This window comes from Hylobates moloch, unplaced genomic scaffold (assembly GCF_009828535.3).
Source record: "Hylobates moloch isolate HMO894 unplaced genomic scaffold, HMol_V3 SCAFFOLD_17, whole genome shotgun sequence".
Lineage (NCBI taxonomy): Eukaryota > Metazoa > Chordata > Mammalia > Primates > Hylobatidae > Hylobates > Hylobates moloch.
In genome coordinates, this window is record NW_026652292.1 from 34088276 (window position 1) to 34109638 (window position 21363).

The window sequence follows — 21363 nt, forward strand, 5'->3', positions numbered from 1 at the left end:
ATTGAATCCTAAATGTTGATGCCAGAGGAACATTTTAAAGCATATAGATGGCAAACTGTCTGTAATTTTTTCTATATTGGTATCATTCTGTAAGTTAAGCAACTGAGACATAACAAAAAAATCTCTTCCTATTTAAAAGTGCTATGGGGAAGTTGAGGTTTGCTGATCTCTTACTTTGGTTCTGATTGTCATAAATCTAAGCTGATAGGATGATACTCAAGTACTCTTGAGATTTGTGCTCAGATAAGTACAGTGTACACAGATATACCTATGTATCCTCATGCTCATTCAGTTTCTAATTTGATTTTTTTTCTTTTGCAACAGGTCGTGGTGGCCGAGTTGGAACCCACGGGGGCACTCTCTCTTCCTATATTGTGAAGAACATTGCTTTGGACAAGACTGATGACAGTAATCCTCGGGAAGCCATTTTGCGTCATGCCAAAGCAGCAGAAGACAACCCATATTGGGTTTCTCCAGCATATTCCAAGTGAGAATATAGCTTTTTAAAACAGGAAAATTGTTATGTTTAATGAATTGGGGAGAACATAACAATGTTGCTTTTGAGTTCTAACTTCTCTGTTTCTTATTTCCTACTTAGATATGAAAAATAGGCCAGATATTCATGGTCTTTAAACCTAGGCATTTGTATGTATCATAAAACTCTAAAATCATGAATTTTAAAACTAGGCCTGTTCCATCAGAGTTGTAGCATAGTATAAACCATTATGTGAAGCCCATCCTGCCTATGATTAAAAGAAACAACAAATAAATCACTGCTTATGTGCAGTATCTTAGTTGAGGAGGGTTAAAAGTAAATGAAGCAGTTTGTAGGTCTGTTATTATGAACTCACTTTTATTTATAGAGCTGTATATGTAAGTAACACTGCAGAGTAGATCCTGCCTGCTCATATTCCCTCAGATAGCTTAGCATGGATGAATAGGTAGCGGTTCCTAAAGCCATCAAACTGGCTACATTTACATTAAAGATAGGTACTATTATAGAATTTTCCGTTTTTATTTTTATTTATTTATTTAGAGTCGGGATCTTGCTCTGTTGCCCATGCTGGAGTACAGTGGCACGATCATAGCTCCCTGTAACCTCAAACTCCTGGGCTCAAAGGATTCTCCTTCCTCAGCCTCCTGGGTAGCTAGCACGACAAGCATGCACTGCCACACCCAGCTAATGTTTTAATTTTTTGTAGAGATAGTGTCTCACTCTGTTGCCCAGGCTGGTCTTGAACTTCTGGTCTCAAGCAGTCCTCCCACCTCAGACTCCCAAAGTGCTGGGATTACGGGCATGAGCCACTGCACCTGGCCAGAATTTTCAGTTTCTAAATTTTTAAACTTTTTAAATTTAATTTTAGATTTTTAGGAAAGTTGCAGAAATAGTACAGAGAGTACATATATACTATTCACCCAACTTCCTCCTAATTTAACACTTTATGTAATCTTAGTACAATTAATTATCAAAACTGTAAAACTAACATTAGTATAATGCTATTAACTAGGCCAGGTGCATTAGCTCATGCTTATAATCCCCACACTTTGGGAGGCTGAGGCAGGCAGGTCACTTGAGATCAGGAGTTCAAGACCAGCCTAGCCAACATGGTGAAAGCCCATCTCTACTAAAAACACAAAAATTAGCCAGGTGTGGTGGCGTGGGCCTGTAATCCCAGCTACTCAGGAGGCTGAGGCAGGAGAATTGCTTGAACCCAGGAGGCGGAGGTTGCAGTGAGCCAGGATCACACCACTGCACTCTAGCCTGGGTGACAGAGTAAGACCCTGCCTCCAAAAAAAAACAAACAAAAAAAACAAAACTATTAACTAAACTATAGACCTTAGTTAGTTTTTGCCAGTTTTTCACTCATGTTCTTTCTCTGTTCCAGGATCCCACATTGTACTTAGTCTCCTCCCATCATAACAGTTACCTTTCCTCTGTTTCATGATTTTGATGCTTTTAATGAATACTGGTCAGTTATTGTGTACACTTTCCCTCAGTTGGGGTTTGCTTGATATTTTCTTATGTTTGGAATGAGACCATGCATGTTTGGCAAAAATAACACAAGAGAGATGTTGTGTCCTCTCAGTGGATGTCTTATTACTGGTGATGCTAAATTTGGCCACTTGCCTAAGGTTATATTTGCCAAGTTTCTCCACTGTAAAGTTGCTTTCATTCTATTTTCAGTTGATAAACTTCTTGGGAGTGATATTTTAAGACTATGCAATTCCTGTTTCTCCTCAATTTTGCTGTCTAATTTTATCATCCATGAATGAATTTGCCTGTAAAAATTATTACTGTGGTGTTTGCCTAAGAGTGATTTCTGTTTCCCTCTATTCTTCTATGTTTATTAATTGGAATTCTACCTAGAGGAAAAGTTGTTCCTTCTCCCACATTTATTTATTTTTCAAGTATTTTTAAAATATTGGTATGGTCTCTTACTTTATTCTGTGAGATAAATTCCAATACTATCATTTAGTTTGTTGCTCAAATTGTTCCAGCTTTGGCCAATAGAAGCTCCTTCAGAATGGCTCCTGGCATCTTTCTCAAGCGCCTATATATTTTTTTAGTACTTCCTTACTTTCTGGCACCACAAGATGTTACAGACTCATCTTTGTTTTTCTTACCCCCATTCTGGAATCGACCACTTCTCCAAAGAGCCGTGGCTCCTTTTGTTGGAGAATGGTGGTTAGAAACGAAAGGCTGTGTGCTGGATGTGCTCCTTGCTACTACAGTGCCATTGCTTCTAGGTCCTCTCTGCTGACAAAGCTAGGAAATACAGGTATGCATACTAAGCTACCCATCTACACACATCTGTGTTTCTGAATGTATCAATCTGTAGTTATATTTGTAAAACCATGAGTTTGAATTGATGTTTCTGATTTCAGTCCTGTACCACAGGTTCCCTAACTTTTCCCCTTTCTGTATTTGTAACTTCTTTCTCCATTAATGAGAAACCCAGCTCTTATTTGTTCAGTTCTGGCATATACATTAACTAGTTTTAGAATTGCTAACCCATTATCAGTGTAAGAATCACTTTTCCTATCTACATGGCATAGTTTGTTTACAGTTCTTCTTGTCTTTAGCTTTAAAGTATACTTTCTTCACCACCCCAGTGATTGTGGCTATGTTAGCCATTTGAAATGCAGTTAGGTTCATTTTTTAGTGTTTATTTCCCTTTTTTGGGTTTTCTTCACATTCTGTTTATTTTTTGGAGTGTGTGAAATATTACTATGGTTCTAGGAGTCAGAGCTTTAAAATAGATTTGCTTAGAGAAATGTCTCTTCCTCTTCATTCCTGCTCCCTTTTCCTATTCCCAGTCCCCCTTTTTTTCAGTCCCTTTCCTATCCCCACCCCTTGTAGCTAAATAATCTCTTTAGTTCCTGGTGTATCTTTCGTGTATTTCTTGAGCAGATATGTAAGTATCATCTTGCATCCCCGTATTTCCTACATGAAGGGTAGCATAATGTAAATCATCTTTTTTTCTCTTTTGGTCTAAGTTCCATTTGAAAATCTTTGGCGAAGTGTAATTAACAACAAATGAACACATGTATAGAGTAAAATGTCACCATTTTTAATATACAAATACTACCCACAACCAACTTTTATCACAAAATTACTGCTAATCTGTGATTATCCACAAAGTAGTTGGTTATCTAAATGTTTCTTCATTAACATTTTAGTATGAAATTTAACTTTAAATGAACTTTGGGAATACTATTTATAAATATGTCAGCAACTTTTTTTCTTATGCCGTTTTTGAAATTTGAATTGACCAGTTTAGGATTTTAGCTTCTTTTCATCCCCCCATCTTTATTGAGGTATGATGGATTTAAAGATTTGTATATATTTTGGTGTATAACTTGATATAAATTAAGTCATATTGATTTGCTTTTTTTTTGGCTTTGCTTCTTTTTCACATAGAAGTATGCCCTAGAAATCACTCTACATCAGTTCATAGAGCTCACTGTCATTGATTTTCATAGTTGCATAGTACTCCGTTGTACGAATTTATCATAGTTAATTCAACCATTCTTCTATGTATGGATATTTAGGTTGTTTCAGTATTTTGTAAGTACTAACAATGCTATAGTGAATAGACTTACAGACGTGTATTTTTGTATTGTTGGAGGTATATTCAAGTTTTTTTCTTGATGTCTTTATGTATTCCTGAAGTTTTCTCCTTAATTGTGAGAAAACTGGATGCTGATTACTTTTTAAAACATTAATGCTGGAAAAAGCCTTTTATTAACCAACTCAGTCTTTATACTGCTACCAGTCTTCTGTCTACTCATTATTAGGAGCTATTTGCCTCAAATAAAAACACATCATCTTAGCATGCATTCCTTAGAAGCAGGCCCTGGGATAAAGATTTACATGAAGGTGAATTATTAGGATATGTTCCCAGAGAAAATCAGTAGGGGAGTAGAGATGTGTCATGAAGCCATCAAGTGTGCAGTATCAAGCCAGGTCCCAGGGAGGGTCGCTTTGGCTTAATCCTGCGGGGTAACCCTGGAGACTGTGGTCAGAGTTGTCCTGGTCAGGGCTATGGCAGCTAGAGTATTTATACTCCCTTATTTGTTGGTCATTGGTGATGGTTGGAGATGGGGTTGGGAAAGACACTTCAGGCACTGTCAGCTCTCCAGCATTTTATTTTATTTTATTTTTTCTTTATTATTATTATTATTATACTTTAAGTTTTAGGGTACATGTGCACAATGTGCAGGTTTGTTACATATGTATCCATGTGCCATGTTGGTGTGCTGCACCCATTAACTCATCATTTAGCATTAGGTATATCTCCTAATGCTGTCCCTCCCCCCTCCCCCCACCCCACAACAGTCCCCAGAGTGTGACATTCCACTTCCTGTGTCCACATGTTCTCATTGTTCAATTCCCACCTATGAGTGAGAACATGTGGTGTTTGGTTTTTTGTCCTTGCGATAGTTTACTGAGAATGATGGTTTCCAGTTTCATCCATGTCCCTACAAAGGACATGAACTCATCATTTTTTATGGCTGCATAGTATTCCATGGTATATATGTGCCACATTTTCTTAATCCAGTCTATCGTTGTTGGACATTTGGGTTGGTTCCAAGTCTTTGCTATTGTGAATAGTGCTGCAATAAACATACGTGTGCATGTGTCTTTATAGCAGCATGATTTATAGTCCTTTGGGTATATACCCAGTAATGGGATGGCTGGGTCAAATGGTATTTCTAGTTCTAGATCCCTGAGGAATTGCCACACTGACTTCTACAATGGTTGAACTAGTTTACAGTCCCACCAACAGTGTAAAAGTGTTCCTATTTCTCCACATCCTCTCCAGCATCTGTTGTTTCCTGACTTTTTAATGATGGCCATTCTAACTGGTGTGAGATGGTATCTCATTGTGGTTTTGATTTGCATTTCTCTGATGGCCAGTGATGATGAGCATTTTTTCATGTGTTTTTTGGCTGCATAAATGTCTTCTTTTGAGAAGTGTCTGTTCATGTCCTTCGCCCACTTTTTGATGGGGTTGTTTGTTTTTTTCTTGTAAATTTGAGTTCATTGTAGATTCTGGATATTAGCCCTTTGTCAGATGAGTAGGTTGCAAAAATTTTCTCCCATTTTGTAGGTTGCCTGTTCACTCTGATGGTAGTTTCTTTTGCTGTGCAGAAGCTCTTTGGTTTAATGAGATCCCATTTGTCAATTTTGGCTTTTGTTGCCATTGCTTTTGGTGTTTTAGACATGAAGTCCTTGCCCACGCCTATGTCCTGAATGGTATTGCCTAAGTTTTCTTCTAGGGTTTTTATGGTTTTAGGTCTAACATTCAAGTCTTTAATCCATCTTGAATTGATTTTTGTATAAGGTGTAAGGAAGGGATCCAGTTTCAGCTTTCTACATATGGCTAGCCAGTTTTCCCAGCACCATTTATTAAATAGGAAATCCTTATCCCATTGCTTGATTTTGTCAGGTTTGTCAAAGATCAGGTAGTTGTAGATATGCGGCATTATTTCTGAGGGCTCTGTTCTGTTCCATTGATCTATGTCTCTGTTTTGGTACCAGTACCATGCTGTTTTGGTTACTGTAGCCTTGTAGTATAGTTTGAAGTCAGGTAGCGTGATGCCTCCAGCTTTGTTCTTTTGGCTTAGGATTGACTTGGTGATGCGGGCTCTTTTTTGGTTCCATATGAACTTTAAAGTAGTTTTTTCCAATTCTGTGAAGAAAGTCATTGGTAGCTTGATGGGGATGGCATTGAATCTATAAATTACCTTGGGCAGTATGGCCATTTTCACGCTATTGATTCTTCCAACCCATGAGCATGGAATGTTCTTCCATTTGTTTGTATCCTCTTTTGTTTCATTGAGCAGTGGTTTATAGTTCTCCTTGAAGAGGTCCTTCACGTCCCTTGTAAGTTGGATTCCTAGTTATTTTATTCACTTTGAAACAATTGTGAATGGGAGTTCACTCATGATTTGGCTGTCTGTCTTGTTACTGGTGTATAAGAATGCTTGTGATTTTTGTACATTGATTTTGTATCCTGAGACTTTGCTGAAGTTCCTTATCAGCTTAAGGAGACTTTGGGCTGAGACAGTGGGGTTTTCTAGATATACAATCATATCATCTGCAAACAGGGACAATTTGACTTCCTCTTTTCCTAATTGAATACCCTTTATTTCCTTCTCCTGCCTGATTGCCCTGGCCAGAACTTCCAACACTTTGTTGAATAGGAGTGGTGAGAGAGGGCATCCCTGTCTTGTGCCAGTTTTCAAAGGGAATGCTTCCAGTTTTTGCCCATTCAATATGGTATTGGCTGTGGGTTCGTCATAGATAGCTCTTATTATTTTGAGATACATCCCATCAATACCTAGGTAGGTGCTCCTGCTGTGAGTGAAAGCACATTGCCCAGTAATGCTAAAAGGATTTGAGGCAGTCGAGGGGAAGCACTGTGTCCTCTGCTATATGTACTGTAGCAGAGCAGACTGTGTAATGTCAATGGTGGTTGTTCACAATTTATATTAATAAACAATACAGATGGAACATCTCTGAACAGTGAATTGGATAATATCACAACAAAGAGGTCATATCAAGGCTGGCCAGCAAAATAGCATGCTTTAGCGTTCATTGGAATAGTATTTATGTGTGTATAAACTAATCCATGTCAACACATTATTGGCAGTCAGATATACTTATAGATTATGCCTGTGTTGACACTTCTGTTTTTAATGGAGTATTTTTCATTATTATTGGGGATTTTTTTTCATAATTCAGAAACCTTGTTTAGAAACATACTAAAGATTTGTCAAGAAAACAGTCATAGTTTAAATTTTGTTAAACATGGTGCACGTTATTTCAATGGCTAACTGCTCCAAATATGTGTGTCTATGTTTACACACAAATCATTGAGATGTCTTCAAAAATATTGGTATAAATACTGTTTGCTGATTATTCATTGATATTAGCAATGTATAATATAGCAGTATTAGCAGTGTGTAATTAGAAGGTGTTGGAGACCTAACTTATCACTGGAGAAAATGAAACATCAAGAAGATAACTTTTAAAACCTGCTGGATAACAAGTCATTGCTAGAATCCATACCAGGAGCCTGGCTTTAGAATTTCCAGGTTATTGTTCTGACATCTAATAACGAGTTGTTTTGATAAAGGAGTAACTTCAATTTAGTATGTGGTTTTCATGTCTGAGATTTAAAGTAGTACATACACACAGTAAAAACAAACAAAAGAAATCCAGTGGTACTAAAGGTAGACAATGGAAATTTGACTTAACCCCCAGTTCCTTCATTCTACTACTTAGAGATACCAACTGCCTCAATTTATTATATATCCTCTGAGAGAGAGAGATATGTGTAAATACATTCATTGTTTAAAAATGCAGGTATATAGCATGTTTTACAAGCTGATTTGTGGTTTTGTTTTTTACTTAGTGTACATTGGAAGATTGGGCCAGATCCAGCCAGACGTATTTAGCTCATTATTTTTACTTTATGTACCTATTCAGTTATATGGCTATATTATACTTTTATAAAAAACTATACCCTCTTGAATGACAGTTATGTTGTTTTCAGCCTTTTTCTTTCATAAACAATACTGAAATTAGTATCTTTGGACATAGGTATTTGCCCACACATGCAAAACTTCCAGAAATTTTTATCTTTGCCAATCTGATAGGTGAAAATGTATAATTTGTGGTTTTCACCTGCATTTTTATAATTTTTTAGCATCTGTTCTCGAGAAAAGATGTTAAAAGGGGCTTTCTTAAAGCCCCTAAAACCCTGTTTCTTGTGAACTATTTACGTCTTTTGCCCATTTGCCTATTTGTCTTTTTCTTATTGATTTGTAAGAGTTATTTATATTAAGGAGGTTAACCGTTTGTATATCATGTATGGCAAATATTTCTCCCAGTTAATCGTTTTTTATTTTACTTTGTTTATGGCGTTTTTCTCATGTAAAAAATTTATTTTAATGTGGTGAGATTTAGAAATGGGGTGAGGGGTGCACTTTTGGGGTTTTATTTAGGAAGGCATCTCCCATCCAAGATTAGTCTTGAAATTCTCTCATATTCCCACTAAATACTTTTATGGATTTTTTTTAGAGTTAAGTCTTCGATTCCCCTGGAATTATTTTAGTGAAATTGTTATATTAATTACCACAAATTTGGTGTCTTAAAAGGTAGAAATTGATTCTGTCACAGTTCTGGAGGCCAGAAGTCTGAAATCAAGGTGTTGGCAGGATTGTACTTTCTACAGAGACTCCAGGGGAAAACTCATTCTATGCCTCTTCTAGCTTCTAGAGGTTGCCTGATGCCTTGGTTCATAGCCACATCACTTTAATGTTGCCTAGTCTTCACATTGCCTTCTCCTTTGTCTTCTCCTTTACTCTCTTGTAAGGATACTTACAGTAGCATTTAGAGCCAACCCAAGATAATCCAGGATTATCTCCTCATCTCAAGATACTAACCCTTTTCCCAAATGAGAGAGCATTCACAGGTTCCAAAGATTGAAAGTAGGTATTTTTGAGAGGACCATTTTTCAACCTACCATAGTAGAGTTCTAATTTACTTATTTCAAGTTGGTTTAACCAGTTGCTTTAGCACTTTTTATTGTATAATTTAATTTTCCTCATTAAATTGAAATGATACCTTTATTATACCTAATGTACTTATGAATTTTAATCAATTTCTGGGTTCTCTGTTCTGTTCTGTCAATTGGTCTGGCTCTGCAAGTATCAATACCAAACAGTCTTCATTATTGTAGGGCTACCCGTTCTCCTTATTCTTATGGGAATGTGTCTATTCTTGCAGGTATCCATGACTTTATTAAGTTATCTAGTAACCTCCCCTTCAAAAATTAATGATGCAGACTTGAGTTATATGTACATATTAATTTAGATAGAATTTATAATATTGGTTCTTTCAAACCGAGAACAGAGTTGTCTTTCTAGTCAACATCACTACATCCCTCAGTAGTACTTTTAAGTTTTCTTCACATAGACCTGTCACATTTCCTTTTAAGTTTATTTTTTACTTATTTTATCTTTTTGTGCTGTTGTAAATAGAGTTTTTTCTTACACTAAATTTATAACTTATTTGTATATGGAAATACTGTGCAGCTACATATATGTGTGTTATTTATATATATTAGTTTTGTATCCAGCTGTTTATTATATTTTCTTATATATGTTTTAAATAATTTTTTATTCACTTAGCTTGGGGTGTACAGGTATAAAATTACATGCAAGTAGTAAGTTTACCTTCTCCTTTCCAATTTTTATACCTACTATTTCTTTTTATCTGATTGCATTGACTACTGCCAGAACAATTTAAAATAACATCAGTGATAGTGCACATCCTTTTTTCAATTTGAACTTTAATAGGAATGATTCTATTATGTTAAACCTTACAAAATTTTCCTTTTTGTAGGTGAAAAAATCAAATATCAGCAGTTTTGTATTATTTAATCTAATGGTATTTCCACATAAAATGTGATAATGTTTGAAAACACACAAGATGTTAAGAAAGAATCCAATTCTTTATTTATTCATGCAACAGAGATTTGCTGAACACCGACTATGTGTTAGATACTGTTCTAAGTTGTAGGGATACAGCTGTTTTATGGAGCTTATATGCTAGTAGAGACAGACACTAAATAAATATATAAATATTAGATGGTAATAATGCTAAGAAGAAAACTAAAAGAGGGATATATCCCTTTTATAAAAAGATAAAAGGGGGACATAGATAAAAGAGGGATAAAAGGGGGACATAGAGTAATCAGGCGGAGAAAGGGCGCTATTTTAGATACAGTGGTCAGGGAAGAAGGTCTATGAAAGTTACCCTCGACCGGAGTGGAATGAGGGAGTGAACCATGCAAATACCTAGGGGAAGAGCATCCCATGCAGCGAACACAAGAGGACTTTACTGAATTCCTTCATCTCTATGAAAGTGATCATGGAATTTTTCTACTTCGGTCTATGAATGGGATGAATTATATTACTAGATTTCCTAACACTGAGCCATCCTGGAATCTTTGATACGACCGTCATATGATTGTAGTTTATTCTTTCTAAGGTGTTAGACTGGCTTCCTAAAAATTTTGTATATTTTTCTTTTCGATATGTACCCTCAAACTGTTTTGAATACATTTGAACTTATCTATTTTATAAAGATTTGATAGAATTCACCTGTAAAATGTGAAAGCTTTTGTGGAGTGGATGGTGAGTAGTAATTCCTTAATTTTTCTCTCTTTTCCATCCCCTCCTGGCAAATAGTCTATTCAGAGTTTTCTGACTCTTCTGAGGCTGCTTGGTAATGAATATTTTCTTGGACAATCATTCATTCAGATTATCACCTTTCTTTAAATAAGAATTAATTGAAGCTGAAAGTGTTTTTGTTCACTTGAAAAATATCTAAAGATATTTTTCTGCATTAGAGGTGATTCAGTTATGTTTACAAATGAATTCATGCTAGCATAATAGCAGCTCTGCAAGGTAGGTAGATCAGGTATTGTCATATCCTCACTTTACTTGTGAGGAGGCTGCAGCTTAGAGATCTGCAATTAACAATGACTGAAAGTAGAACTAGACATTAGTTCTCTTGATCCCTAACCTAATGAGCTTTCCAAAGGACTGCACTCTCTTCCTAATACACACCTTTCTGCTGCTGCATTTTGCTATCATCTCTTTGCTTCCACGCAATTTCATCACCTTGCATTTGCTGCATACTAAGTTCATGGCACTGTCTGTGGCATGTAATTTGTTAGCTAGGATTGCAGTGCTATTTCTCCTGTGTTCACCTGCTAGAGTATACTGTTTACTGCCAAGTAGCAAAGTATTTGAAAGGAAGCTAATATTTAAAAGGATCTTTTAGTAAAGGTCACTGTAATTGAGAATGTATGTCTGGTTGGTTTTTTTTCTTCACTGCAATTGACTTCTGTCAGTGATGAAATGAAGATTTATTTACTGTATCTCGCTTTATCACAGAAAAGCACAATTAGACATTCCACAAATGTGCCTGCCTACACGTGACATATACTCACCAATATCCACTGGTGATGATAACAAAGAGTCTTTGAAGAGTTTACTTTTATAGATTGAGTATTTAAGTTTCATTCCTGGCCCTAGCAATGTAACAGCCATGAAAATTTTCAAACACAGCAGGATCACAGAGGACTCTTGTTCAGCTACACATAGGCAGATTCAGTTTCAGTTTCTTGTTAGAAGATGCTGCTGGAGGGAGAGAAAAGGAGCTGGCTGGGGAATGGGCAGGATGTAGATCCAGAATGCTGTTAGCTTACACGTCAGACAAGGATAGATGTGTGTGGAAGCCTGGACCCTGGCCAGCAGCCTGACAGAATGACAGCTCTGTCAGCCACGTCACTTTTCTTGCCAGATAGGCTGCCATTATTTGCTGGTTCAGTCAATTTAATTTTCAGTATGCATATCTTGTCTGATATTGGATATATGAATATGTGTGCATGTATGTGTTAAAATATCGTTCTCACCTATAAAGGATCCATTTAAAGTCATGTTGAGTTGTAGGCAATATTTAAAGAAGCCACTCTGTGAGCAAGTGAAGGTTTATGTGTTATTTGTGTCAGGAAGAATCATAAATGCACAGAGAGAAAATATATTTTTTCCAGAGTTATATTTAGGTGACTAATTGTCACTCTCCACTGTATTCCTGTGTAGAAGCCAGTGTTTCTGAAAGTGGTTTTGTGAACTGCCTGCATCAGAGCGGTGTATGTAGTTTTTTTTTTTTTTTTTCTTTTTTTTGCAGGGCGGGGGGTGTTTAAAAATGCAGATTTCTGGACTCCATCCTAAACCAACTCAAGGGGGTTTTGTGGGATTAGGGGTGGGAATCTGAATATTAAGAGGTGCCCTGGGTGATTGTTTTGCACACTAATGTTTGGTAATAGTACAAAAGCAATTATGAAAAACAAGCAACAAATTATTCTGTAATATACAAAAGTAATTATGAAAACAAGCAACAAATTATTCTCCTTTAAGAAAATTCAAATTTACTGACTAGATTATTTCAATTATAGAAATTCATAGTGAAGAAATATTATTTGCATAACAAAATTATTTCCTTTAAAAAGTAGCAAGCTGCTATATTGTGTTTAACATATAAATTAATTTACCAAATATATTCTACATACAGCTTTTGGGAAATACATCTATTATATAAAGTGAGGAACACCTGATATCCAAAGCAAGGTATATAATAATAATGATACTTTTATTTTACTTATACTATGCCAGGCTTGTTTTAAAACTTTATATATATTATTAATGTAATCCTCACAGCAGCCCTGTGAGGCAAGTGTTATTATTGTCCCCATTTTACAGATAAGGAGATTGAGGCTTATAATTTGACCAAAGCCACAGAGGTAGCAGGTGGCAAAATTGGGATTTGAATGCAAGCATTCTGGCTTCAGAATCAAGCCTATAACTGTAACTAAGTACAGTGTACTGCTTTTCATCATAAAGCAACTGGTAGTAGTTATTAGAAAACTTGAGTAATAGTGAAGCTAAAAGATCGTTGTGTGAGCCAGCATGGTGTAACAGAGGGAACACTGGACTAAGAATCAGAAGTCCTGAGATTTAGCTGCAGCTCCACCACCCCCGGTGAGTTACCTTCTCTGAAGCTGTTTTCCTGATCCATGAAGTTGGGCAGGGCTACACCAATGCCAAGCTTTCGTGCATGTTTTTTAATAGAAATTGTGCCACAGAGTTATATATCTTATAAATGGGAACTTAGAGAGTGCTTTGGTGATACCTGGGCAGTCTCAAGCCTGTGTGTTCTTCAAAGATTTTGTCTTTGTAACTTGTTTATCCATTTGGTGGTAAGGTAGCTAATGGCAATTTTGTAGAATTGTGTTTCTCTTTTCCTGTCTCTTTGTTTCCTATTTTCACAATTTCCATAGGTCTCATGTATGTTCTTTTTTCCATCTTCACACAGTCTTTGAACTCTCACACATAGCATAATGAGTCAGTATACCCTATTTATGAGCCTGAGATGTGTTTATTTTCTAAAATATTATATGTTCATTTCCTGAAGAAAATAGAAAATTCTTTATCTAGAAACATCTTGTTGCCTAGTGTGCCTAATATTTAAAAAAAAAAATAAACAACAACAAAAAAACAACTTCGATTAGCTCTTCACCAAAAAAAGGAACCATTTCAAGTGGAATTTTTCGGTCGAGGCTTTTATTTAATCTTAATAATTCTGCAATTGTGATGACTGGGTCAGAGTTCATCTGGGCCGTATTCATTCTAACAGGGTTAACAAGTGTGTCAGATTGAAAGTCATGGCTATAATTGACTTTGGCTTTGAGGTTTTCCTTCATAATAAACAATGGGCCCTGAGCCAAAAAAGCTTGTGGTTTATACTCATGTACTGATGACTAAGTAATGCAAGTGATTTCGCCTCATACTTGCTCTATTACCCTGGAGCTTACTTTATGCTTTTTGAATGAATCATATCAGAGGAACATCCATAATTAAAAAGAATTTGACCTGTGGACTTTCCACTGCAGCTGAAAACATTTTGACGACTTCACTCTGGCCTGAGTGCTAGAGAAGGGCCGTGTAGAAGACATAGGTCAAAGCTTAATCAGAAGAGAAAGGACAGTCCTGCTAATACTTTGAATCGCTCACACAAACAATGCACCCCAAAAATGCTCTTTTAGAAGATTGCAGAGGGACTCTTTATTCATTACTGGCTGCTCTACACAAAATTCCTCTGGATGGAAGCACTGAAAGTGGGACTCGGTTTCTGTTGAGTTTCTGTTATTTTTCTGCAGCATACAGTTGCTGGAAAAGACTCACTTTGTAAAAATAATCTTGAGAATCAGTTTTTCAAAAAGTATCAAGGGGAAATTTAATCAGCACAAAGTATCAGCTATCCAGAATTTATAGATTTGAGAAAGACATTTGCTTAAGCTTTTCTGTTTGCTTTATGAAATCATATTAACGATTAGCAAATGCAGAGTTACTGAAGCTAAAGCAAAATAAAACAAAAAACCTTTTAGCCTTCCCTTGATTGCTTATTTAATGATTGACAGCAATGACCATGTTGATGTCTAATCTTTTCTCCTTTTCTTGGTAACTCTAGTAAACAAGTTGACATTTATAATCAAGTGGAAAATGTTTACTCTTCCCAAGATGAGTTACTCAAATTGGAAGATGCAAGGTTCACATCAGCCCTCTGTAAGTTTAGGTTTTTAAATTAATCGTCAGAAACATGGGTAAGTGTGGGCCATAAACCAGTATATGGAATAGTCTGGTTAAAACTGACTTCGTTAAGGTAGATACTTCACTGGTTCTCCAGTGAGGCTTGCTAGATCCCCATTAACCTGTTGTACACCCACAGTAATTATATATTTGGCTGAATGGAATGTTCCCCTTACCTACTTTTCCTTCGAGTCAATCCGTTTGTAGGCTTTTGTTTTGGGCAAGGGAAATAATCTGCCATGAGGCAGTAAGCTTGAGTTGATAATTTCTTGTCTCTTGAGAAATGAGGTATAAAATTCGATAGAAGACAAAGAATGCGTAGGTGACAGAATTGCTTTCTGGAAGTGGTGGAATATATTTCTTGCAATTTGTTTGTGTATTTCTTATGTTGCTGTCATGTTTTTAGTGTCTATTTGATTTGTTGGGTTCTACTCTTCCTTGTGGAAGCACCCAACAGAATATTTCTTTTATATATATATTATATATATGTATATTATATATATAAAGTATATATATATAAGTATATTATATATAGTATATTATATATATAAGTATATATATAAGTATATTTTATATATAAGTATATTATATATATAAGTATATTATATATATATATACTTCTGGGATACATGTGCAGAACATACAGGTTTGTTACGTAGGTATACACGTGCCATGGTGGTTTGCTGTACCCATCAACCCGTCATCTACAATAGGTATTTCTCCTAATGCTATCCCTCCCCCAGCCCCCCATACCCCGACTGGCCCCGGTGTGTGATGTTCCCCTCCCTGTGTCCATGTGTTCTCATTCCAACAGAATATTTCTTTTTTTTCTTTTTTTGATACAAGATTTGTAACAGTTTATTTATGGAATAAGATTCAATAGATTAAATTTAACATTTACAATAAATGGCAATGCTGCTGTTTACAAAAGTACTGATATTTGTTACTTCATTTCTTACTACCCTATGAGGTAGGGGGGTTATTGTGCTTATTTTTTATTTTATTTTATTTTATTTTATTTTATTTTATTATTATACTTTAGGGTTTTAGGGTACATGTGCACAATGTGCAGGTTTGTTACATATGTATCCATGTGCCATGTTGATTTCCTGCACCCATTAACTCGTCATTTAGCATTAGGTGTATCTCCTAATGCTATCCCTCCCCCCTCCCCCCACCCCACAACAGTCCCCAGAGTGTGATGTTCCCCTTCCTGTGTCCATGAGTTCTCATTGTTCAATTCCCACCTATGAGTGAGAACATGCGGTGTTTGGTTTTTTGTCCTTGCGATAGTTTACTGAGAATGATGTTTTCCAGTTTCATCCATGTCCCTACAAAGGACACGAACTCATCATTTTTTATGGCTGCATAGTATTCCATGGTATATATGTGCCACATTTTCTTAATCCAGTCTATCGTTGTTGGACATTTGGGTTGGTTCCAACTCTTTGCTATTGTGAATAGTGCCGCACTAAACATACGTGTGCATGTGTCTTTATAGCAGCATGATTTATACTCCTTTGGGTATATACCCAGTAATGGGATGGCTGGGTCAAATGGTATTTCTAGTTCTAGATCCCTGAGGAATCGCCACACTGACTTCCACAATGGTTGAACTAGTTTACAGTCCCACCAACAGTGTAAAAGTGTTCCTATTTCTCCACATCCTCTCCAGCACCTGTTGTTTCCTGATTTTTTAATGATGGCCATTCTAGCTGGTGTGAGATGGTATCTCAATGTGGTTTTGATTTGCATTTCTCTGATGGCCAGTGATGATGAGCATTTCTTCATGTGTTTTTTGGCTGCATAAATGTCTTCTTTTGAGAAGTGTCTGTTCATGTCCTCTGCCCACTTTTTGATGGGGTTGTTTGTTTTTTTCTTGTAAATTTGTTTGAGTTCATTGTAGATTCTGGATATTAGCCCTTTGTCAGATGAGTAGGTTGCAAAAATTTTCTCCCATTCTGTAGGTTGCCTGTTCACTCTGATGGTAGTTTCTTTTGCTGTGCAGAAGCTCTTTAGTTTAATGAGATCCCATTTGTCGATTTTGGCTTTTGTTGCCATTGCTTTTGGTGTTTTAGACATGAAGTCCTTGCCCACGCCTATGTCCTGAATGGTATTGCCTAGGTTTTCTTGTAGGATTTTAATGGTTTTAGGTCTAACATATAAGTCTTTAATCCATCTTGAATTAATTTTTGTATAAGGTGTAAGGAAGGGATCCAGTTTCAGCTTTCTACATATGGCTAGCCAGTTTTCCCAGCACCATTTATTAAATAGAGAATCCTTTCCCCATTTCTTGTTTTTGTCAGGTTTGTCAAAGATCAGATAGTTGTAGCTATGCGGCATCATTTCTGAGGGCTCTCCATCAGAATATTTCTTAACATCAGTGTACAAATTCCATTTCTTCAAGCAGCCCAGAAAGGAATCCATTTTTGTGGCCAGTGACGATGTAAAATAGAGGGTTTGTTGGTTGTTATTGTTTTTGTTTGTTTCCTGCTAGCTTTAAAAGTGGGAATTTGTGGACCAGCTTTTAGGTGTTTTCAAATCCATCAACATTTTATCTTTTTGTATCTGTCATTTTACTTTTGCTTGATGTTGTTGATTTATTTTTATAGTAGTTTTCTGTGCCAAGGGCAAATTAGGCCATCCCCCAGGGAAGAAGTCTCCTGGTTCTAGTCCTAACATTGCTAGAGGTTGCCTAATCATCTGTTCCTCATTGTTTTGATAAAGTAGTGACTAAAGAAATCCATTTAAAATGTCCTAGATAGCTCTGAATTGAATTTTTAAAATATTTCTCATATGTGGATTTCTAAACTTTTCAAAAGAATAACTGCTGGAAATAAATTCAAAGATAAAAATTGCCAAAAAGAAAGAATAGCTACAATGTTTAAAGCTATGATTCTCTCATTATGCTCCTACAAAACACTGGTGTTCCTTAGGCTTGGTAGAGATGTTCAGTGTGCTAAAGTTGAATAATCTTTTTTGAACAACCTAGTCTTTATTCAGCAAACAACACACAGCTCTTATTAAAGGTTCTGAATTATGCTGTAAGAATGTTGGTTTTGAGGGCAGGATGGATTGGAATGACAGAAAATTCCTTCCATGGGCCATACTTTGCTTCACTTCCCCATGCCTAACTCCCCAAAATCAAAGACCACTCCTTTAAGGATGGGCCTGAGAGTGCAACCCCAAATTTTATTCTTTCACCCACTCTTCAGTAGCATCATACAGAGCCAACTTTTCCAGATATGAGAAATATTTTCCCATAGTTGGAGGAAGCTCATCATGTGCAAATTTGTTAAGAAGACAAATTCTTACTCCACAGCCTTGTTTCAAAGCCCTGTTTTTCTCCCTTCTTTGCCAAGCTAGGGGAGGGATGGAGCTCTCAAGAAGTACTGCTCACTATGGTCCACTAACCAGTGCTGATGAGGTAAATGTAGAATTCAGAGTAACACTTTGGACATTTTATAGCAATTTGATGTGTCTGTTGAATCTAATAAAAACCTAGATTTGTATTTTGTAGTCTTTAAATTTTATATTTCTAGAAATATAATATTTGTCTGCAGAATCCTGGAAATTGGAAAACAAAGACTGGCCCTCCATTACAGATGGTTTGAGAAACAGTACCTCAGGCACTGCTCTAGGTTGGAGGCTAAGGCCCTCTCCAAGGCTCCTCCTTTTTGTCCCAGGAAGGGGATTTGTTCTTCGTTACTCCCAAGCCCAAGAGCCTAGTTCTTTTTTTTTTTTTTAATTTAAAAAGGTCTAATTTTGGTAGAATAAACATGAGATAAAACTTACTATCTTAACTATTTATAAGTATATAGTTCATTAGTGTTAAGTACATTCACATTGTTGTGCAAACTCTCCAGAACTCTTCATCTTGCCAAACTAAAACTCTATATCCATGAAACCAGCTGTCTCCAACCTTTTTTGCACCAGGGACTAGTTTCATGGAAGACAATTTTTCCATGGAATGGGAGTGGTGGGATATGGTTTTGGGATGAAACTGTTCCACCTCAGATCATCAGGCATTAGATTCTCATAAGGAGCACACAACCTAGATCCCTCACGTGTGCAGTTCACAATAGGGTTTGTGCTCCTTTAAGAATCTAATGCTGTCACTGATTTTACAGGAGGTGGAGCTCAGGTGGTAATGCTCACTCGCCCACTGCTCATCTCATGCTGGGCAGCCCGTTTCCTAACAGGCCATGGACCAATAGCAGTCTGGGGGCTGGGGACCCCTGCATTAAACAACTCTCCATTTCACCCTCCACCCAGTTTCTGGTAACCACCATTCTACTTTTTAACTCTATGGATTTGACTACTCTAGGTACCTCATATAAGTGGAATCAAACAGTTTTTGTCTTTCTGTGACTGGCCAATTTCACTTAGCATACTGTCTTCAGGGTTCATCTGTATTACAGCATGTTATCAGAATTTCCTTCCTTTTTCAGGATGAATAATATTCCATTTATGTCTATACCATATCATGCTTCTCTATCAATGGATAGTTGAGTTGCTTCTACTCTTTGGCTCTTGTGAATAATGCTGCCATGAGCAAATATCTCTGTATGTTTTCAGTTTTGAGGGTATATACCCAGAAATGGAATTGCTGGATCACATGGCAGTTCTATTTTTAATTTTTTGAGGAACCACTACACTGTTTTCCGTAGTGTCTGTGCCATTTTACATTACTATCTATAGCATGCAAGGGTTCCGGTTTCTCTGCGTCCTGGCCAATACTTGTTATTATCTGTTTTTTTTTGTTTTTTTTTTTCAACAGTAGCCATTCTTGTGGTGAGGTGGTATCTCACTGTGGTTTAGGTCTGCACTTCCCTAATTATTAATGATATTGAGCATCTTTTCATGCACTTTTTGGCTATTTGTGTATCTTTGGAGAAATGCCTATTCAAGTTCTTTGCCCATTTTAAAAATGTTTTTTTTTGTTGTTGTTGTTGTAGGAGTTCTTTATATATTCTGGATATTAATCCTTTGTCAGGTATATGATTTGCAAATATTTTCTCCCATTCTGCCTTTTCACTCTGTCAGTTGTGTCCTTTGAAGCACAGAAGTTTTTAATTTTGATGTAGTCCAGTTTACCTACTTTATTCTTCTGTTGTCTGTGCTTTTGGAATCATATCCAAGAAATCATTGCCAAATCTAATGTCTGTGTTTTATACGAGTTATATAGTTTTATCTCTTATGGTTAGATCTTTGATCCATTTTGAGGTAATTTTTGTGTATGGTATAAGTTGAGGTTCTAACTTTGTTGTATGTGGATATACACTTTTGCCAACACCAGGTGTTGATGGGAGCCGAGTTCTTATACTCAATTATTCCCCTACCTGACCAACAGAATGAAAAAACAGGTGGTAAACAAGCACTGGGAAAATTGCCAGGAAAATTTAGAGTTTATTGCCTTGGTTTTTCCAATTTGGGGAAAGGGGACCATTACAACTTTCAAGTTAGATGTCATGCCTTGAAATATCGCATGAAATATTATGGGCAGGGCCAAGATGGCCAACTCAAAGGAGCGGTGTTCACAGGCTCCCACTGGAAAAAAACATAATAAGCATGTGAATCCTTCACCAGCAACCAAGGTATCCAGGTTCTCTCATCAAAATTGACTAGAAGGCTGGTGTGTCCCACAGAAGGAAGGGCAATGTGGTGCAGCAACCCACCTGAGAGCCACACAGGGAAGGGGAACCCCCCACCCCCCAGCTAAGGGAGGCAGTGAGTGAACACACTATCCAGCTGGGGAAACTGCTTTTCCCATGGAACCGTGCAACCCACAGATCAGAAGATCCCACTTCTGGGCCTAGCATCTCAACCCCGGAATGTGCAGATGTGCAGATTCTTACAGCCTCTCAGCTGGGATCCGCTTAAGCCTACTGAATTCCCAGGGGAAGGGGTGACCAGCACTGGCTATCGCTGCCTGCTATTTGGCTCCTTGGGGGAGGGGCAGCAGCTAGCACTGGGACTAGCAACTGCCTAACACGCTAAGCTCTCTGGGTGGGGAAGGGCAGCACCCATTTCTATAACTCCAGGCTGCATTTTTCCCCTGCTGGAGCCAGGAAGGCTGGACGGCTTGGTCCCAAGACTTGTCCCCACGGCCCAACACACCGGCTGTGGCAGTCTGTGGCCAGAGTGCCTCTTCAGGTCTAACCCTGACCCATTCTTCCTCAGTGGTCATGGCTTCCCTGCAGGATCTCCAGTAACTCCAGCCAGAGGCTCAGGGACAGAATTGGGATCTCCCTTGGCCTGAGCCCCTAGCAGGAGGGGTGGCCTTAGTCTCTGCAGACCAACAGACTTGGCCTTTTCTCCTGGTAGTTCTGAGGAATCCGGGCAGCCCAGACGAGTGGGTTTCCCCTCAGCAAAACACACCCTCTCCACCAAGGGACAGAGTGCTTCGTTCAATGGGTCCTGCTCCTCATGCCACCCAACTGGGTGAGACCCTCCAACAGAGATTGTCAGACACCCTATACAAGAGCAATCCTACTGGCATCAGGTTGGTGCCCCTCGAGGTTAGAGGTCCCAGAAGAAGGAGGAGGCACCCACCTTGGCTGCCCTCCAGCCTCCTTGAGTGACATCTCCAGGCATGGGAGCGAATCAGATGACTGGGGCCTGAAGTGA

At 37.5% G+C, this 21363-nt stretch overlaps 1 protein-coding gene across 1 annotated transcript in view; it reads left to right on the forward strand.

Annotated features, from left to right (window-relative positions):
* Positions 1–21363, forward strand: part of WDR70 (WD repeat domain 70) — a 397384-nt gene that overhangs the window by 365428 nt on the left and 10593 nt on the right. Inside the window, exon 17 of the mRNA XM_032135980.2 lies at positions 325–487. Within this exon, the coding sequence (XP_031991871.1) occupies positions 325–487 (163 nt within the window). The remainder of the gene's footprint in view (positions 1–324; positions 488–21363) is intronic.